At 42.1% G+C, this 17,640-nt stretch overlaps 1 protein-coding gene across 5 annotated transcripts in view; it reads right to left on the reverse strand.

The window, feature by feature from the left end:
* TJP2 (tight junction protein 2) overlaps positions 1–17,640 on the reverse strand; it is an 83,308-nt gene that overhangs the window by 2,588 nt on the left and 63,080 nt on the right. For 4 of the 5 annotated variants that reach the window (XM_066613967.1, XM_066613965.1, XM_066613963.1 and 1 more), the window contains 16 exons: positions 17,011–17,575; positions 14,394–14,497; positions 14,077–14,230; positions 11,797–11,908; positions 11,583–11,716; positions 10,082–10,148; positions 8,852–9,002; positions 8,311–8,419; positions 7,332–7,542; positions 5,005–5,192; positions 2,856–2,951; positions 2,677–2,756; positions 2,352–2,562; positions 1,798–1,898; positions 1,186–1,398; positions 145–255 (listed from right to left, as the gene is read on the reverse strand). In XM_066613967.1, coding sequence (XP_066470064.1) covers positions 145–255; positions 1,186–1,398; positions 1,798–1,898; positions 2,352–2,562; positions 2,677–2,756; positions 2,856–2,951; positions 5,005–5,192; positions 7,332–7,542; positions 8,311–8,419; positions 8,852–9,002; positions 10,082–10,148; positions 11,583–11,716; positions 11,797–11,908; positions 14,077–14,230; positions 14,394–14,497; positions 17,011–17,575 — 2,607 coding nt within the window. The remainder of the gene's footprint in view (positions 1–144; positions 256–1,185; positions 1,399–1,797; positions 1,899–2,351; positions 2,563–2,676; positions 2,757–2,855; positions 2,952–5,004; positions 5,193–7,331; positions 7,543–8,310; positions 8,420–8,851; positions 9,003–10,081; positions 10,149–11,582; positions 11,717–11,796; positions 11,909–14,076; positions 14,231–14,393; positions 14,498–17,010; positions 17,576–17,640) is intronic. The other variant, XM_066613966.1, reaches the window with a different exon arrangement.

Here is a 17,640-nt window from a genome sequence, read left to right on the forward strand (position 1 = left end):
AACCAAGAACAGAGCAAGGACTACTGAAAGGCAGAAGGTGAAGAGGGTAGGCAAGAAATATTTGTTCAGTAACATTTATCACCAACATTGCTGATGAAACAACTACTTCCAGTTAGAAGAGTTCTCCTTTTCCTCTCAATTTACCTTAGGAGGCTCAGGCTTGAAAGCTGGAGGTGGGCTGGGATCTCTCAGAACATCCCTGCTACCAGCTCTTCTCATTTGACTTCTTGGTTCAGGACTGGATTTCCTTAAACTCTATGACAAGTAATAGTAGCTCATTATACACATGTTCATGCAGTTCTTGACTTGTTTGAGGCATACTTACACCTCTGCCAATGCTAACAAAAGGTAAAGTATGCCTATACAAGTCTTCTGTTTTGGAATTTAGTCATAATGATTCACTAGGGCTACTGAGGTTCAAGTTCATCTGTTCCCCTTTAATTGCCACCTCACTTGTCTTTTGGCATATTAATTCTGGTAGTCTGTACCTTCAGGGCTTGTGTATCCTACAACTGCATGAATTAGGATGATTCTGAGGTGACAATATGTATGGATGAAATTTCCTTGTTTGCCATCTTTCTGGATCAAAGCAATTTTAAATAATTGCTCTCTTTGATTCTAAAACTTCTAATTCTAAAAAAAAATATGGTCCACAACAAGTAGAATCCATGATTGATTCTCTCCGTGGACATTACAGTCTGAATTGTAATGTAATGTAATGAATCATGATCCACAATCATGATTTTGTAGCAGGTAAAGTGGGAGCAGGGAAACATACCTTCTTCTGTGCAACAGCCCCACCCTAAGACACAGGCTACCCAATGCTAAATCTAGTATAAACACTGTGCATCAATGTCTTAAAGTCATGCTAAATTTGAGTTCCACCACCTGCAAGCATCACTTGAATGGATATTTTCTGTTAATGTTTACAGCATAAATGTGTTCACAGCAGGTTTTTTCCTGCTCTTCCTCCAAGGAGTTCAAGGTGACATACATGGTTTCCTCAACTCACTCATTTTATCCTTACAACAACCTTGTACGAAAGAGATGACTGGACTAAGGTCAGCCAATGAACTTCATGGCTGAGTGGGCATTCCCAAACCTAATCCAATGACTACATCACTTTGGTGTTTGTGGCAATGTTTTGAGAGAAGGGGGGGGGCTGTTTTATTCTGGCTCTCTCACCTCCTCATGTTGCACAGGTTCAGAAGATCGACTGATGGAAGAGATTCTTGGCTCATTGATTGGTTCATCAAGCTCGTTGTCTGTATATGCTCCACCTTCTCCATCTGTATCTTCCATGTCACTGATCAGTCGGCTGTCACAGCTCAGATAATCAGCACCCATCGCAGTTAAGTATGACATGCGATCTTCAATATCATCATCCATTCCTTCCAACTACAAAAAGGATTTTGAGAAGAAGTTATGCTTTTCATGTCATCAGTTCTCACATCATATAACATAAGAAAACACAGTAAGAAACAGAGCTAGGAGAAACCATTGGACAAAGTGGGTCCTATGAAAATAGGTTTATTTCAAGTGGTTGCATGAACCACTACTTGTAACAATGTGATTGATATATGATGAAAGACACGGCAAAGATGTCACCAAATTTTTCCAGTATCTAATGAATTATCCATGACAGCTGCTGAATAAAACTCAGGAGCTTCTATACTTTGAGTGCAAAACTTCCACGCGTATAATGGAAAATCCCCTTGTACACAGGAAACCCCTGTTCACTTTGAGCTTGGACAGCATATCATTCCACGTGCAAAAACAAAATGTTTGACCACATACCTTTCCTTCTGAAACCCACACTGCTTCATTCTGCTGTTGCTCAATAGTGTCTTTGAGACTGCCATACCAGCCATCATTGGCTGAATTTAGATTGATGGTAGCTGCCGGGGTTTAAAAAAATAAAGTTGTCTTTTGCAAAATAATTGTCCCATGCAATAAGATATGTCAGTCACATTCAGATCATCAGAAGTAACTTTGATAACACAATGTTAGGGTCCCCTCTAGTTCTCAGCCCTCCTAGAATAGGATACCAATATTTAAAAGCAGAGCACCCATTCAGTGGAAATTTCAATTCATTCTACAGCTAAATCCATCACGGGTTACAAACCATGATGTGTATGAGCAACCTCCTGATTTTAGAAATGGGCTATGTCAGAATGCCAGATGCAGGGGAGGGCACCAGGATGCAGATCTCTTGTTGTCTTGTGTGCTCCCTGAGACATCTGGTGGGCCACTGTGAGATACAGGAAGCTGGACTAGATGGGCCATGGCCTGATCCAGCAGGGCTGTTCTTATGTTCTTATATAGATGTTATGTAGCATATTCTCCCCTACCTGTAAAAAGATGCATAGAAGTCTTCTTCAGTTTATTTGCTTGATCATAAAGCTTCCGTGAGCTCTTGTTAGATGTGGGAATTAGCCTTTGCCTTATGGTTTTCACACCCTGTCTGCTATCTGGGTTGAAGAAGACGACAATTGGGAACCACTGGGTGTAGTTTAATAGATCCACAGCCTTAGGAGTAACATCCAACAAAGCATGCTTATCCTGTTAAAAGCAAGGTAACACTGAGATTATGGGGGGGAAAACCCACCAACATCCACATAATTTACTTTTGTTATTATGGAAAGCAAACAGAAGAGGGAAAATGTGTATATTTACCTGCTCAATAATTTGTCTCACAGTATTTAAACGAACAACACCCGTGGGTTTTTCTGAACCTGCATCTTTAGGTTCCGTTTCTGAAAAAGTAAAACATGTTTGTCATTTGTTTAATGACTTTTCAGAAGACCATCAAATAAGGACGGATTCCATTAAGAAAAGAGCAACAAATGACTTACTGGCAGCTTGATACAGCTCAGGCAAGTCATTGCACAACTTCTCCATCGCTACATCTGCAATGGGGCCAAATATCACCACAGGCCTCTTAAAACCAGCTGCAAGTAGAAAACATTTAACGTGTCATTGTGGTTAGAGTTATTTAAAAAAAAAAGTCCTTCTGTGGTATGTTTAAAAGTGAATATCCCTGAAGCACAATGGCTATTAATCTTAGGAAAACTTACACACTACAACAATGAGGCTCCTTTTAAAAGTAGTACTCTCTTACATTTAGCAAGGAAAGGTCAACTGTGCACTCCAGCATGATGTCTTTTCCAGTGGCTGTTGCTGTTGTCTCCTCTGCATCTTTTTGCAGATTGTGAGCCCTCTGAGGACAAGGAACCACTACTTTTTACTTAGCTATGTGAACAGCTTTGTGAACTACTTTTTGTTGAAAAGCAGTATAACAACAAGTATCTGTAAAATTCAAATATACACTCTATCCCCATCAAGGAAAACATTCTTCACAATTGAAACAAGCATCCAGTAGAACTTGCTACTAGTAGCCAACAGCAGTTGTTGACATTAATGAAAGACAAGGGCCCAATCCTATCCAGTTTTCCAGTGCTGATTCAGGTGCGCCAACAGGGTATGTACTGCATCCTGTGGTGGGTGGGCAGTCATGGATGCCTCCGCAAGAAAAGTGATTGTTCCCTTACTGGGGCTGCACTGGGGCTGCATCAGCACTGGAAAGTTGGCTAGGACAGGGCCCGAAAATGATAGATTATCCTTCACACAGTTTCATTCCATGAAAACACCTAGCACTTCAGCCATTTAAGCAAAACCTTCCCAGTTCTCTTATAATGCACTGCAAAGCAAAGTTTAGATCTCAGCACAAGTATTCTAGATTGGTAGCATTGGTGTTCACTCTTAAATGACACTTAAAAATGTCATGTCATTATCATCTTTAAATGATTCAAGGTGTCAGTTTCACTTAGAAGGCCTATTCAGGATGACAAGAAGCCGAATCCTATGCTTCACCTCTCCGCCTCTCCCAGCCCCCCCACCCCGGCCCCTCCCTTGTTCTGGCCTCCACCTGCTCTGAACACCTGCACAGCCAACTGGCAGTACTAAATTCCAGTCGGCTTCCTTCCAGCTTCCTCCTCCAGCGGTGCCGTAAACGTGCTTAATGGCACTGAGTGCTAGAGCTTAGCGCCATGGCCCAACAAGATTGGGCCCTTAAAACCTTAGGAAAACTGACATACTACAAAGCTTTTGAAAGAGATACTAATGGGACTCCTGATAAGCACTCTTTAAGGAAGGCCCTATGCAGAAAGAGCAAACCAAAGTGTGGACTCTGCTTATCAGTGCAGTGCTTGAAAAATTATTTAACTGGCAAAACCTCATAATCACAGAAGACTTTGATCTTCAAAAAAGGAAATGCCAATGTATGTTGCAAATATTTATATTTCTTGCAAATCAAGTCTGAAGACCTTTATTGCTATTTAGTTGCTATTTACCATCATTATTCACCCCAAACTATGAGAATGAATTGCATTCTAGTGTATGCAACACCCACAGGAAAATCAATGAGCTGTGCTTATTGTTTTTAAGTTAAATTTTCACAATTCAAGAAAATAGGATGTTTATTAATATAAAAGAGGAGAGTGTCATGTTCTGAAGAGTTTTTGCAAAGTGTGTTCACAAATGAATAATCCTAAGCTTGAGGGCTGTTTCATACATTACAGCTGAAGCAAGTGCAAAACACAGGTCTATGATTGGTTCCAGATAAAGCCAAAGTTATTTTTATATATTATGAATGAACACCCCAGGAATTAACTTTCAGTGGAGACTTTCACAGTGAGCAAATGTCCACCCTATAGTGAATTTCATCAAGAACAAGTGGCATTACATGGGTATGCCAAGTGTATTGGAGGAATGCTGGTTAATAAATTAATAAAATGTTTCACACGTCTAAAAAAATTTTAATACAATCCATGTACACAACTGAGATGCTTTTAGACAGCTCAAACCACGGCCATGATGAGAGACGGACTTTGCCACTTGTGGTTTGCCTAAAGCCCAAGTTTAAGTTGCCAGAAAAATAGCAGTAGCTGTCTTTTACAAATGAGGAAATCTGTCTGCAGTTCTTATATGCTGTCACTCACTCACCCTCCCGGAGCATAACTCGCTCATAGGCTGGAAATTTAGTGCTAACAGATGCAATTGCGGTCAAATCTTCACGACTCTTCTTCATATTCTTTTTCATTCCGGACCGTTGACCACGCATTCGCCAGAAGTCTGCCCTATCACTGGAACCGTCTCTCTGAGCATTTTGGACACTGGCCATCTGATCAGCTCTGAAAAAGAAAAAGCATTTAGTCTATTTGTAAAAGTCAATAAAGGGTGGGTGGAATGTAGCCAATGTACAAGCTAGAAAAAGCCTGGCACAAAATAAATACTAACACACAGTCCTGAATTGAGGGTGAACTCTGGCCCTTCCCTATCTCATCTTCACATGCGGACATCCAACATATGATTTAGCCAACTCCAGACAACTCTGTTGCTGCTCCCAATAATATTCTCTGTGGTGAGAGGAGTATTTTTCTGGCTTAAAAGGCAAGAACAAGAATGGCCAAGCACATGGATAAACCTTCTGCTCCCAGACCTAGAAAGCTATTGATTTAACGACGACAGAAGCTGAACTTCTGTCAACAAAGAACAAGGACTATAAGCCTCTCATTCTTTCCTAGGCTCTGCTGTACTTTTTGACTGTAATCTTAGGTGCACTTGATCTAGCCAAGTCAAAAACTGTTGGTTAAGAACAGGGGTGCCCAAAGTTTTTGGCAGGAGGGCCACATCATCTCTGACATTGTGTCAGGGGCTGGGGGAAAAAAGAATTAATTTACATTTAAACTTTGAATAAATTTACATAAGTTTACACAAATGAATATATTAAAGATGAACTTATACATATGAATGCATGAAGGTCTTGCAATAGCTCAAAGCCTATAAAAGGCCTTGTACAAAGCAAGGCTGGCCTTTCCTTTGCTGCCTCTGCTGCATCACAGATGTGAAACTGCAAGCAGTGGCAGGAGCCCTCATCCCACAGCTCACGCAAGAGGTCGAACAGTTGCCCTCACGCTAAGAGCAGCTGCGTCAGGCCCGTGGGGGCTCCAACAAATCTCCAGAGGGCCAGAGGCTCATTGGAGACTGGGGGCTCCCAGAGGGTTGCATTGAGAGTCCTCGAGGGCTGCAAGTGGCCCCAGGGCCAGGGTTTGGGCACCCCTACTTAAGAATGACTGAGAGATTAAACTGGGAAACAAACTTGAACATTCAAAGTACTTCATAAGTGAAGTGATGAATTTGCTGGGGAGAGGAAGACTTTGTTTTGTGTGTATCTGCTCATTGCAAACTGAGACCCAGAGATTGTTTGGCTGCAGTCCTAACCTCACTTTCCTGGGAGTAAGTTCCATTGAACACAATAGGACTTACTTCTGAGTAGACCTAGCTAGGATTGTGCCTTTTGTCTTATAATAGCAGCCAACATGGGGAGGCACCCCCCCCCCAAAGGAGGCAGGAGGAAAAGGGGGGATGGCTGAAAAGGAATAGGTATTTTTACTTTTAATCAATTTTTGGAGACAAAGTTTGACTGATCAAGAGTGGCTTTTTTTTCTTTTTTGAAGGGGAAGGAAAAAGAGAAAGGTGAAGATCCTTGGTTAAGCTGACAGACCCCAAGCCTATGTAGGTCTACTCAGAAGTAAGTCCCATTTGAGTCAATGGGGCTTACTCCCAGGAAAGTGTGGATAGGATTGCAGCCGCACAGAGCAACATTACAACTCACCCCCAAATTAGATGGGGGCATGCTCACACACATACACTCCAACATGCAGATGCCACCCCTATTCCCCCCCAGGTAAGATGGAGGAATGCAGGCAGTGGCATTTGAACACTCTTCCCCCCCCCCACTAAGAGCAGGCTGGGCTCCCTCCTTCCCAAGTGGAGGAAAACACTGCGCTGCCTGTACTTACTGGTCAGGCTTCCCTCCCAGTTTGAAGCCTGCCAGGAACACGCCCTGTGCTGATGAGGTGCAGCACCTCCACTGCTGCCCAGCCAGCCTTCTCTCCCACCTCCCCCCACCATGTTTCACATGCCCTCCCCAGCTCACACTGCCCCACCCACCTTGTTCACAGCCACAGAAAAGCAGCAAGTAGGGAGGCACAATGTGCAGCTGAGCTGAGCAGCTGTGGCCACCTCTCTCTCCAAGATGCCTTAGGAAACCCCTGGGGGCTAGCCCCACCTCCCTAGGGAGCCCCAATGCAGATTGAATACCTCAGGGATAAGGGTTAATCTTACTTCCTGCCCCTGCTGACCCCAGTAATTAAGAATCAAGCCTGCTTCTTTCTGCACATCTAATCCTTGAGATCCTATCTTGATCAACCCCACCAAGTGGGGTGAAATGAATTGGGGGATGGGAGGTTCACAGGAGGTTTACATACCTGCTTTTATTTGGAATCAGGCCCTTTTCCAACTCACTGTCAATCCTCACAGCGAGCCAGTGACCCAGTTTGCCATCATAGAGCGTATCAACTACTCTGAAGACTTCCCCTCTGGTAATTGCTAAGCTCTGTGGCGTTTCCTTCTCACATTCAAAATGGGTCCTTATGAAGAAAGAATCCCCTCTGCCACATGCCATTATGTCTCTATAAACTGGGGAAGAGAGGGATAAAAAACAACCACATGTAATTCAATTATAGTGTCTCAGGTAATGTACGTATTACAAGACTTTTTGGATCTCTTCAAAAGACAATTGCGGTAGGTCCACAAATCTTGCCCTCCCTGCCACTATACCCAACCAAGGACTGTAGATTTGTGAATAATTTTCATAATGTAACAGAGGATGAAAGGTACCACTGTTTTAACCCTACAGAATCTGTTTCTGAATTAAACATGCCATGGTCTCTTTTACTCCCAATATTTCTTATTTAAAAAGTAACATATACATTAATGTTGACACTGAATAACTACAGAACATCTTGTAAATAATCACAAAACAGAACCAAATGGAATTTGCCTACTGGCTTCTGTTTGTGAAACAATGAATTTTAATTCATGCCATGCTGCTCAACCATACACTTTTCTATCACACAATAATAATTTTGGTTGCTGAAAAAGGGAAAAAAGTAAGATCAGCAGAGAAAAGTCACATATAGCCAGTCAATGGCTGTATGCAAATCAATCCATATAATTGTAATTATCAATGTGGTTGGAAAATTGGAAAATTTAACACATTTTTCCAAGAAAAAGATATAGTAAAATCTACAGGAATTGCAGAGCAAAACAGAACTTGCTCTTAAAGCTATGTTTACTTGCCACCTACTTCTCCAAAAGCTTTCTTGATCTCTGAATAAATGGCAGGGAGTAAATGAATTTTACACAAAGTCACAATTATTTTTATGTTGCATGCCAGGTACTTACCATCATATTTGCTCTGAGCCAGAATAGTCACAGTATCACCTTTGGGAATTTCTAACAGATAGAGAACAGCATCCTCTCGAACAATACCCCTGAAGTCTTGACTGTTTACCTAATGCAAGACAATGGCACATAACAGAAAATTCTTCAGCCTCAGATATCAAAGAGAATACCCAACTACATAAAGCCTTTAGTTTTAGACCATTCAAATTTTTCACCCATTTTTCCCCTGAGCTGGATCACCTAGATGCTGCCAATGGTTTATTACCCCAGTTGTTTTGACAGTTAAACATTAGCAGCAGATTCCATAAGGAAGGGCCTACCTCAAGACTCTGAAACCATGAGATTTTCTCAAACAATTATTTTTTTAAAAAGTACTTATACAACCATTGTTAGAAGAAGGGCTGCAAACTCTTTTGGGTCAACTGTGCTTAACATTAGTATGGTTTACATTAATAATAAAAAGGAAAAACAATCTAGAAGAGAAACGGCAGGAAAAGAAAAATAGTCCTCTGCAACCACATAAAGTCTTCTGAATGGATACCTTAAGAATCTGATCTCCCTCTTGCAGCCCCTCCTGTTCTGCTGAGGTGCCATCTTGAATTCCAGCAACGAATATGCCTACATCATTCCCACCAGCCAGTCTAATACCCACACTGTCGCCTTTCTTGAACTTCACCATCTTTGTACCAGGACTAGAGAGAGAAAACAATTTCAGTATTAGGAATTGTTTTGATTATCTTAGGCTAGATGTCATTTCTACAACATGTTAAGCTCACTGTCAGGGAGAGCAGTGATTTTCCCATGGGAATGCTTTCAGACAAATTACTCCATCTGCATCAAAACTAACAATCCTCGCATGGGGAACAGCAGCATCTCAGATGTGCACACTTGAAACAGGCCTATGATCAAACAGTAAAAGGCATGTCTGTGACAAGCACAGGAATCTTCACTACTCACATAATTATTCATGCATGGGTAATTGCTGAACACTGACGGCTGGTAATGAGAATTAAAATTCCTCTGCATAATCATGCATGTGCCTACATATCTATTTAAGGAACACTAGATTGAAATGAATAGGACTACTCAGGAAGCCAGCAGTAATTTTTGTGGTTGCCTGCTGGAAAAAGTACAGTTACCAGGTTTCAACATAGCCTTTTTCCATGCAATCATACGCATATGTCTGTAATACTGTGGAAGAACATAATGCTATGAACTGGTTCAAGGCACACAAACTGCAGTTATTTTGACCAGCGACGTACATTTTAAACTAATCTATGGCACAGAGCAAATAACATGTTGCCTTATCTCTTAATGACAGTTAGGAGGTTGAGTGTCCTGCATATCTGTGTGCTTTTCTACCTCCCCTCATATGCGTGACTGCCCCTTTCCACGATGAACAATAATTAATGCTACTCCTCAATCATGCTGAGCACCAAACTAGAGTTTGCCAACCATGGTTAGAAGTGGGTCTGCAAACTGTAGATTGGATGAACTATGATATCAGCAAGACCAGATGTAAGAGGACCTTCTCAGAAGGAAGAATTCAAAACTATGGAATGCTCCAGATTTACAAACCATGCTTAGGAAACGGACTTAGGGCAACTTGCATCTGTACCATACCCATGTAAATATAGCATTTTAAGGAGTATCTTAACAACAAATATGGTCCTAAGATTATATCTCTTAACTCCTCCTGTGGTGCACTACTACAGTAGCACAAAATATATAAAATACTGGATGAAAGTAACAAATTTTTTAAAACACATACCCATATATTGCTAGGTCTTCAGGACTGGGCTGAAGAAAGGCCCTTGGGGCAGCCTTTGGTTGAGCAACTGTATATAGGAGAAGGAACACACTAGTTTCTATGTAACTTTCAACTAATACAAAATATATTAAAATAAAGTGAAACTCTAAATTTCCAATCCTAAACATTTCTACTTGGGGGTGATTCCTATTGATTTCAGAGAGACTTACTTCCCAGTACTTATGCTTAGGACTGCATACTTTATATAATATATATACATTAACATATAATTTACATATGATACAATACCATAGTATTCAGTACTGAGAAGTACAAGCATGTGCCCCTTCCTTCTGGTCAGTGACAGGTTGCATATGTGACTGCTGCCACTGGTCACGTGGTCGCACCTGGTTGCACCCCCCAAGCTTCAGAAGGTGAGGGGAGCTCTGCTTTTTTAGGAGGCTTTTCTGAGCCTCCCAGAAGCAACATGCACCCACAAGTCTCTCATGTGATTTCAGCATTCTGAGCCTTGCAGAAACAGTGCGCTACCTTTGGGAGGCTCAGAAAAGCCTCTGGAGGCAAGGGGAGTGGAGCTTCCCCTCACTTTTGGACACTTCACATTATGTCATATCCTGCCTGACGAAAGGAATGCTGGTCCGCATCCCTGTTAAGTGGTACACGACTGTACTGAGATTTAAAACGTCAAAGTAATATAGTTACAGCATTGTTTTACAACATCTGTTTATACAATCACATTGAGATAGAATTCCCTCTGGGCCCAATTCTATCTAACTTCCCAGCACTGATGCAGCCGTGACATTGAGGGGTGTGCTGCATCCTGTGGTGAAAATGCAGTCAAAGGTCTCCTCAAGGTAAGGGAAAGTTTGTTCCCTTACCTTGAGGCTACATTACAGCTGCATTGATGCTGGAAATTTGGATAGGATTGGGCCCTCAGTCTCATAAATCTGATCTCAAAGCCCAATCAGCCTGTTCTAGGACTACACATTAAATGCATCTCGCACATATACAATCTGCTAGTTTTATTTCTGATAGGACAAAGAAGGGCAATGCTGGTCTTCCTTCACATTCTTATTGTTAAATAAGGTTCTTTTGTACCAATGTCTACCCTATTGTTTTCTCTTTATAGATGTCGTAACCATCAAGAGTGCCACCTAAAATCTCTCCCTTTTCCCTGGCAGTTTCCCATCTCTGGACTTGATTATTGTTTATTTTTAAAATGTGAAGATGACCAGCTTCATCTGGAAAGGCAACTAGAAATATAATTGAGCATTCAGTTGCATATATGAGGAGGCACATAGCCCTGTTTCCAGTCTATGAAAGCAGCTAAAGAGGAGGATGCTTAGAACATCAGAGTGGATAATTAAAAGGACAGCCTAAAGAAGCGAATAGTTAACATGAGCTTCCTAGAATGTACTGGTCAAGTTTTATCATTATATGAATACCAGCAGGGCTGTTCCTTTTATTTATTTAAAATATAACAAAGGGGAAACTCCATACTGACCTGGTGGATCCTCTTGATACTTTGGTTCACTGTTTGTATCTGGGGTTAAAGCAGCAGCGAGGTCACCAGTTGACCTAAAAGGGGTGGGCATTGCTCCCATTCTGGACAGCCGGTTGGTCGGATTTTCTTTTAAACTTGAACAAAAATTCACGAAGTTAACAGGATAAGTAAAGAATTAATAATGGAAACAACTGCAAAATGTAGCACAGCTGACCTTGGTTTTTCCTTTAACTTCTCATTGGATGAATGAGAATCCAAATCAGAATGATGCAGTCTTCTGTCATCCTGAGGGGAGGCAGACCGATTTGATTCAATTTCTGAAATATCTGTTAAAACAGCATAACATTTACATAAGCTACCTGCTTAAAATTTTAATGCAAGTTTACTTTTAGTTGTCACAATAAATGTAATGGGACTGGCTGCAGTCACTATGAATGGCACTTTTTATATATGAAGACAGTCTAGACCAGAGGTGTATGAAACCAGTTTCATACAGTGGGTCAAATAGCATTTGTGAGGCCTGCTGAGGACCAGAAGTGATATCATTAAGCAGGTCATGACCAGAAATAAGCACTTTTTCCTCACTTAGGAACTCATTAGCTGCAAATGACAGAAAATACTCTTGAAATAATATCAAGATTTGTGTAACACTTTCAACAGTGACATCTCAGCACAGCTCACCAGCTTAGAGCCACTGATGGTGGTGTTGGGAGAGCCCAAAGGCCAGATAAAGAGCTCTTGCAGGCAGCATTCAGCCCACGAGCCTTACGTTTGACACACTTGACCTTTGGTCTAGATCAGGACTAAACCCAGGCCCGTGGGCCAATCTGGCCCCCAGAGAACACCTCCCTCTCCAATGGGCACTCGGCCTTCTGAAGACTCGCTGGTGCTCGCGCAGGCCCGATGAGGAAGCTCCTGGCACAGCTCTCTCTCCACTGCCTCTAGTTTCACATGTGCGAAGTTCCACAGGCAGCAGAGAAAACACCAGACTTGTCTGTGCACAAGGCCTTTTATAGCCTTGAACTAATGTAATACTTGCAAATGTAGTGTTAGCTCAGGCTTCTAAAAGGCTTCTTGCGAAAGTGCAAGGGCGACTTTTCCTTGCTGCCTGCACATGGAGCTTGAAGCCCGAGCTCACGGCTGCTGGGGAAAGCCTTGGAGAGAGCCTACTGCTGCCTCGTGTTCTGTGAAGACGGGGCAAGGAGGATCACAAGGAGCCCAGACAAGCTCTCCAGCGTGGCCTCCTCCTCCACAACCACCGCTACAGCCAGGGTCGCACCCTCCTCGCCTCCACATCTTGCCTCTACAGCCTCCTTGCAGGTCCGTTTGAATGGGAATGGGGGTGGGTGGGGTGTCTGGCAGAGGCGGGATGATCACTGGTCTGTTTTAATGGGAAGAAACATGCTGCTTTTGCACTGGAGGGGGGAGAGAGAGAGAGAATAAAATCATGCTCGTGCATGGAGAGGGAGAGTCCATCCTGGCTCCTCTTAAGTTTGTATTGTACTTTTTCCTGGGCAAGAGATGTGTGGTCAGGAGTTATTTTAAAACTCTCCCCCTTTTCTGTTCTGTCTCTAATGTATTCTTTTATGTAAATTTATTCAAATCTGAAATGTAAATTCTTTTTTTTCCTCTGGCCCTCGACACAGTGTCAGAGAGATAATATGGCCCTCCTGCCAAAAAGTTTGCCCACCCCTGGTCTAGTTCAGGGGTGTCCAAACTTATATGAATGAATGAAAATCTCACAATAGCTCAAGGCCAATAAAAGACCTTGTGCAAAGCAAGGCCAGCCTTTCCATTGCTGCTACTGCTGCTTCATAGACATGAAACAGCAAGCAAGGTGGGAGCCCTTGGCCTACAGCTCACGTGAGAGGTCAAACAATTGAGCCTCATGCTGAGAGTAGTCATGCTGGGCTAGTGTGGGTTCTAGCAAGTCTCCAGGGGGCTCACTGGAGACTCGGGGCTCCCTGTGGGCCGTACTGGGGGGCCCCGGGAGCCACAAATGGCCCCGGGTCAGGGTTTGGGCACCCTTGGTCTAGATGTACTATCTGCCTAATCACTGACAAAATGGACACAGACTTTCGCTTCACTTCACACAAAGTGATCTACGCAATATTTCTTACATAGAAAAAGTCATTTAGTGGGTACTCTGCACAGGCTTAGAGTCCTTTCCAGCAAGCCTATATGGAGTAGAAATGTCTAGCCAAATTAATGGCATGGGAGTGAAGAGTTGATATGAAAAACACGTTCTGCAGCTGAAGTTTGGCTCCAAGCACAGAAACTCACCCACGTCTTGCCTGGACTACAAGATGTTTGGATATGATTCAGATCAGTTAACACTAAGAGTCTTGAAAATATGCCACACAATGCACACAGAATTTTATACCTTGCAAAATGTCACTCTGTCTAATTCAGTACATTTTTATTTATATGTTACACAGCCTTCTCTGACAAACTTAAACAGAAACTGAATTTAGCTCTGCTCTTAACCCCTCACCTTCTATTTCCGACTCGCTGTCATGCATGGAAGGAATGTTGATCAGAGTTTGTTTTCTATCCCTCAAGACAACCAACTGCAGTTTTCCTCTTGATTTTTCAATCAGTTTTCGGGCGTCAGTTAAGGACATATTCTCCGTCACTGTCCCATTGATCTGGGTATTTAAGACACATGTATTTATACTGGGGCATAGGTGGCATCAATAAGCCACTTGGAAGTTAAGTTTCCATTCAGGGTTTAGAAATGAACAGAAAACTTGCAAAAAAGAGAATACATTTTTCCACCACCACAAAAAAATTGTGGTTCTTCATACATACTTTTAGAATGATATCCCCTTCGTGCAAATTGCCATCCTTTGTTGCTAGCCCAGTGCTGGTCATTTCTTTGATAAAAATTTGACTTCCAAGCCGAAGACCATATTCTGCAAGTGGAACAGAATATGTTTTCTAGTTTGACAGGGGACGCATGCTACATGCCACTGTTTTAAAAAACACACACTGCTTTTTAAAATAAAGCGAATCATCAATTTTTATTTTTGCTAGAGGCTCCTTTGTCAAGTAGTTGCAGGGACAATCTAGCCCAGATCTGCACGACTTGTGACCCATCAATCCAAACAACCCACCAGCCACTCATTAAACCTCCTGGTTTTGCTACCTGTCAAGGATTGCTCCAATGAGGCCTGCCAAGCAGCACAGGGCTGATGGCTGTGTTTTACTTAAGGGTGTCCAAGTTGCAGAAGCCTGATCAACTACTGCATACTACCTGGCAAACTCCTCATGCTGCACTGTCTTCAGGATTTTTAAAGCAAATTTCTAGCTTACATGGCTGTTTGAACAGACCTCAAAACGTACAGTCAATACACATTTGGTGAAAACTTCAAATTGGTGAGATTTCAAAAACAGAAAAACCAGTAGGTCTTCCAGTGGACAGAGCTTCAGTGGTCGGCATAGAATGGTGTTTTCTCCATCACTAATAGAAACAGAAGAAACCAAATCTATGCAAACTGTTACAGTTAGCATAATTTATCCAAACTGTAGACATTCGACTACAGGTCGAGAAATTTTTGCCAAGAAATCAAGCTTAGATAATCATCTCTGAGGTCAACCAGGGGTCAGAGCTTTTCAACTCCAGAGAAATTGCTCTTCAAGCAGCACCAGCAATTCAGAGATAATTAGTGCCCATTAATTTCCAAGGCAACTCCTGCAAAGCTGCTGCTAAAGCTGCACTTACAGTAATCCCTTGTTTGTCTCTCTGCTGTGAATTGAATTTCACACTCCCAGTTAGGTGCTATATGTTGAGCCTCTGGCTTAACACACCAGGCACCTTAAAGAAGGATTTGATTCATGGTTCTCCTACCATGGTTCCCAATCTTTTTCACTTGCACACCCCTCAGCAGCCCATTTCCATAAATTGTACCCCTCATATTAGCTAAACTCTTGTGATTAATATTAATAATATAAGCCCCTCATCTCCTCCATATGAAAACCCAGACTTCATGTATTAATCACAGTATTTTCTCTTTTTGTCTGTTTGAAGAACAGAAGACTATGCCTTTGTACTGTTTTGCACCAGAAGTGTCCTGAGAGATTCTTGGTGATTGATCACTTTCCATATTATGTTTCAGCTTTTTTTTACTGTGCTAGTTTTCAATTACCAATTCATACATGAACTGATGACCAAAAATTAGCTATTGGTGGGACTTTCACAGTTAACTAGCCACCTCCCTTCCTGGCTCTGCAAGGCATTCTGGAGCTCTACTTGCCTTTTTCTGCCATTATTCAATTCTTTTTCAAGCACCCCTAAAGGTCCTGGAGGTACATGTACCCCAGGTTGGGAACCACTGTTCTATTGGTATGTTGTTTATAGTACCCTGACTTTGAGAGTGTATACAAACGTTTGTGGAAACCAGAATTTAAGAAGTTAAGGAATAAAAATGTATCTTATGATCTTTTACTATATTTTTAATAGACTGTACAGTTCTTAGGTAACAATTACTGGTAGGTTATTTTTCAGGATCTGGCCTTGGGTAAAATCAGACAAAACCATAGTCAGACACCCCCCCCTTTTAACCTCCCCTCCAACTTATCTGAAGGCCACAGAAAATTCCATGATTTTTTTCTCAAAACCTGCCCTCAATTTATCTGTGAGATCGACTTATAGGCCAGTGTCTGCAGTGATTCTGTTAACTTGGTTCAGAATTAAACTACTTTGGTGCAGAACTTGAAGCCTCAAGTACATAGCTATGCATACATCCAAAACAATAGTCTGGAAAGCTAACAAAATTCAACCTATGAATAAGTTATCAGTGTAAAAGAAAACATGGGTTTTGCTGCAGCCAATTTACTCATAAAAATGACTGCTCATAAGAACAGTCTACTCATGCAAGCAGTGCAAACTCTCCAAGCTGGGGACTCTCAAAACATCACATCTCTTTATATCTACTAGTAAGAAAAACTACAAAATGCCAAGGTGACAGTTGTGTGTCTAGTTGGTTGTCCTTTATTAACTTCTGTAAACAGTCTATAATCTAAAAAATGTATATCAGAGGAAGCTGCCTTATACCGAGACAGACAATTGGTATACCTAGGTCAGTATTGTCAACACAGATTGTCAACCTAGAAATACCTGGAACTGAACCCAAGACCTTCTGCATAAAAAGCAGATGCTCCGCCACTGAGGCACAACCCTTCCCTTATGCTGGTGTATCACAATACTTGTATCTCTTGTGTCTTTCTAGGTTGTTCACATGCAGTTATATTTGCAAGAGCAATGCATTGCTTGTTTATGCTTTTATAAGTTACTCATTTTTCCTTTTTGAAATAAAGAATTTAGGCATGCAGTCACTGTGTTATAGCGCTAAGGACAAGAAATAAAATGGCATACGTAAAAGGCAAAAACCAGACACCAGAACTGGCTGCAATCTGTCACACTTGCCTTCACTGGGCCTGGCTTTTGTGAGGAGAACATTGATTGGTCCATTTGGGTCCTGCTGAGCTCCATAGTCATACTGGTGTGGCAATTCAGGTGAAGGACTACGGGAATTAAGCCTGTCTCTGCTACTGCTCTTTACTTCCTTCTTGTACTGAGGGTCAGGTCGAGACCTCCAATCATAGTCTCTTGGCAGACTCCTATTGCCACTATAACCACGGTCATACATATCATCTCTATCAACACTCCTGCCCCTGCTTCGAGGTCTTTGGTATTCACGATCCAAGCTTCGGTCCATGCTCCGGCCCCGACTTCGATCCCGGCTGTAGCTGTGCTCTCGGCTGTGGTTGCGACCCCGATCGGTTCTGTAGTCTCTGTCGAGACCATTTCCCCAGCTCTGGCTACGGCCTCCATTCCCACTATACCAGCTTCTTTCGCTGTACCCACTTCGAGCACTTCTTCCATCAAATTCTGTATGGTCATCCATGGCTTCAAAGGCTCTATAATCATAGTCAAGAGAGGGGCTTCTTCTAACAGGTGGGAGTTGCACTTTACATGGTCTTTTCACTACCTATTTGTTGCAGGATTGAAGAACAATTTTGCAAGTCTTTATAAAAACCAGTACCATCATATTCC

The sequence above is a fragment of the Tiliqua scincoides genome, chromosome 2, assembly GCF_035046505.1.
Source record: "Tiliqua scincoides isolate rTilSci1 chromosome 2, rTilSci1.hap2, whole genome shotgun sequence".
NCBI lineage: Eukaryota > Metazoa > Chordata > Lepidosauria > Squamata > Scincidae > Tiliqua > Tiliqua scincoides.